Source organism: Lactuca sativa, chromosome 9 (assembly GCF_002870075.4).
Source record: "Lactuca sativa cultivar Salinas chromosome 9, Lsat_Salinas_v11, whole genome shotgun sequence".
NCBI lineage: Eukaryota > Viridiplantae > Streptophyta > Magnoliopsida > Asterales > Asteraceae > Lactuca > Lactuca sativa.
The window spans coordinates 37,326,952-37,329,536 of record NC_056631.2 but is presented as its reverse complement, the minus strand read 5'-3'; the positions used below and the strand labels follow the sequence as shown (position 1 = coordinate 37,329,536).

Genomic DNA, 2,585 nt, shown 5'->3' with positions numbered 1-2,585 from the left:
AATCAATCGTTGATCTCGTGTATTTAATCACATACGATTTATGTGAAAAAAAAAATTGTTTTCTCGTTCTTGATTCAATAAATCACATGTGATGAAATATATATATATATATATATATATATATATATATATATATATATATATATATATATATATATATATATAATCACATGTAATTATATACACGAGAACAACTATTGAATCAAGAACATTAAAAAAAATTTAAGTCCACATTAATCATATACGATTAAATACTTACAATCACGCGTGATTAAATTTATGAGAAAGATTATTGAAACAAAAACTCAAAAATGAGTATTGTTCTTATAAATCATATATGATTGGATACATATAATCATATATGATTATATGTATCTAATTACATATGATTAAAGTTGACAAAAAATAATTATTGAATCGAGAACGTAATAATGACATATATGATTAAATATATCTAATCACATGCAATTTTATGTATCTAATCACATGATTTATATGTATAAAAAAGAATATTGTCCATATAAAGCATATGTGATTAAATACAAATAACCACATGTGATTATATCTAGATAAACACAGGTGGTGGTGGTGTGTAGTGACGTTTGATGGTGGTAGGTGGTAAATGGTGATGGTGGTGAAGGGTGGTGGGGTTAACATGTGGGGTGGTGATTATAGTGGGTGGCAGGTAGCGGTGACGAGCGGTAGTGATGGTTGGTGGAGACAGGTGAAGGTGATAGGTGGTGATGGTCGGTGGGTGGGTGGTGGTTGGTGGTGAGGATGGTGATGGTGTATGGTGTTTTTGGTGGGTGATGGGTGGGTTAGTGGTGGCGAGTGGTTGTGATGGGTGGTGAAGGTATGTGGTGGTCGGTGGTTGTCCGTGGTCGGTGGTGATGGTTGGTGGTAGGGTGGTGGAGGTGGGTGGTGGTAAATGCGGGTAGTGGTGATAGGTGGTGGTGGTCGGTGTTGGTGGGGTTGGTGGAAGTGGGTGGTGGTGATGGGTGGTAGAGGTGGGTGGTGGTAATGGGTGGTGGTAATGGGTGGTGGGTGGTGGTTGGGGGTAATGACAGGTGGTGGTCATAATGGTGGGTAGTATGTGGGTGGTAATGATGGGTGGTGGCGGTAGGTGGTGGTGGTTTTGGTGGGTGGTAGGTGGGGGTGATGGGGACAAGTGGTAGTGATGGATGATGGTGATGGGTGGTGGTGGTGGGTGGTGGTGATGGGTAGTGGTGGCGAGTGGTGGTGATGGGTGGTGAGTGGTGGTTGTTGGTAGTGGCGGGTGGTGGTCATAATGATGAGTAGTGGCTAGGTGGTAGTGATGGGTGGGTAGTGGTAGTAGTGGGTGGTAGTGATGATGGTGAGTGGTGGGTGAAGGTGATGGTGGCTGGTGGTTGGTGTTCGGTGGTGATAGGTGGTGGTGGTGGGTAGTGGTGATGGGTGGTAGGTGATGGTAGTGGCAGGTGGTGGTCATAGTGGTGGGCGAGTGGTAGTGATGGGTGGCAGAGGTGGATAGTAGTGGGTGGGCGAGTTGTGGTTGTGGTAGGTGGTGGTGGAGGGTGGTGGTGATTGCGGCGGGTGGGGTTAGTGGTGGTGATGGGTGGTGGTAATGGTGGTGGATGATGGTCATGGTTATCATATGCGTATATAAACTATTTAGGGGAGATAAATGAAAATAAGACGGGTGGGTATGGGGTTGTTGTGCCTCGTTATGGTCTACGTGGCTCGACTTTAACTCTGTTACTACAGGGGGAACACCGCTCTCCCTTCTCGTTATGTGGCCCTTCCTTGGCGTTTTAACGAACCATAACGTGCATTTTTTCCTTCCTCTATTTGACCGTTGAAAAACGGTAGAATTTAAAAGAAAATATTTACCTATGAATTCATACTTTTATTTATAAATTAAATCACTACTGTTCTCTCTATTCCATATACTTTCAACAAATTCAAAAAAATGAATATGTTCTATAATAGTGATATGATAGTGATGACCATTATATGTTCGTCTCTTTGATGTAGGAGTATTGCACAAACGTGCTACTACTACTAAATCCAACTCCTCTATTAACCTGGCGTGCGACGTTAAATAGAAGTTGCGAATAAAGGCACATACGTCTACTTTACGATTATTTTGCGGATGATTCTGTCTACCAGTCACATAATTTCAAAAGAAGGTTTCGTTTGTAGAAAAATGTTTTTGTTCTAATAGCCAACGCACTGGAAAACATGTATTGTTTCTTTCAAATATAGCTTTTACATTATTTAAATACATTGTTTCTTTCAAATATAGTTTTTACATATTAAAATATACGTTTAGGTAAGAATTTTTCCAAATGAGATATGATGCTAGTGGTGAGCGATGATTCACAAGGGTGCAGAAATCTGTTGTCGCAATGAAGCTTATGGCAATTGGAGAGTCGCCCGATTCGATTGAAGATTATATGAGAATGTCTGAGAAACTGTGGCGTGGAAAGGCGAGTACGCAAGTGGTCAACATGGAATGCCTTCGTTGGTATTAGATGTTGTTTCTTCCCAAGATTTTTAGATTTGACTTGCTTCTTTTTGGGATTGCGAGTTCGAACAACGACGTG

General features: G+C 41.0%; 1 protein-coding gene across 1 annotated transcript; it reads right to left on the bottom strand.

Moving 5' to 3' along the window:
- Positions 1–565: 565 nt before the first annotated feature.
- LOC111882731 (leucine-rich repeat extensin-like protein 5) lies at positions 566–1,078 on the bottom strand. Its single transcript, XM_023879096.1, has one exon. The coding sequence runs from the start codon at positions 1,076–1,078 to the stop codon at positions 566–568; it is 513 nt and encodes a 170-aa protein (XP_023734864.1).
- Between the last annotated feature and the right edge of the window lie 1,507 nt (positions 1,079–2,585).

Bases quoted from the DNA above. Each gene is read 5' to 3' on its own strand.
- LOC111882731 (XM_023879096.1), bottom strand. From the start codon at position 1,078: ATGACCACCACCTGTCATTACCCCCAACCACCACCCACCACCCATTAC.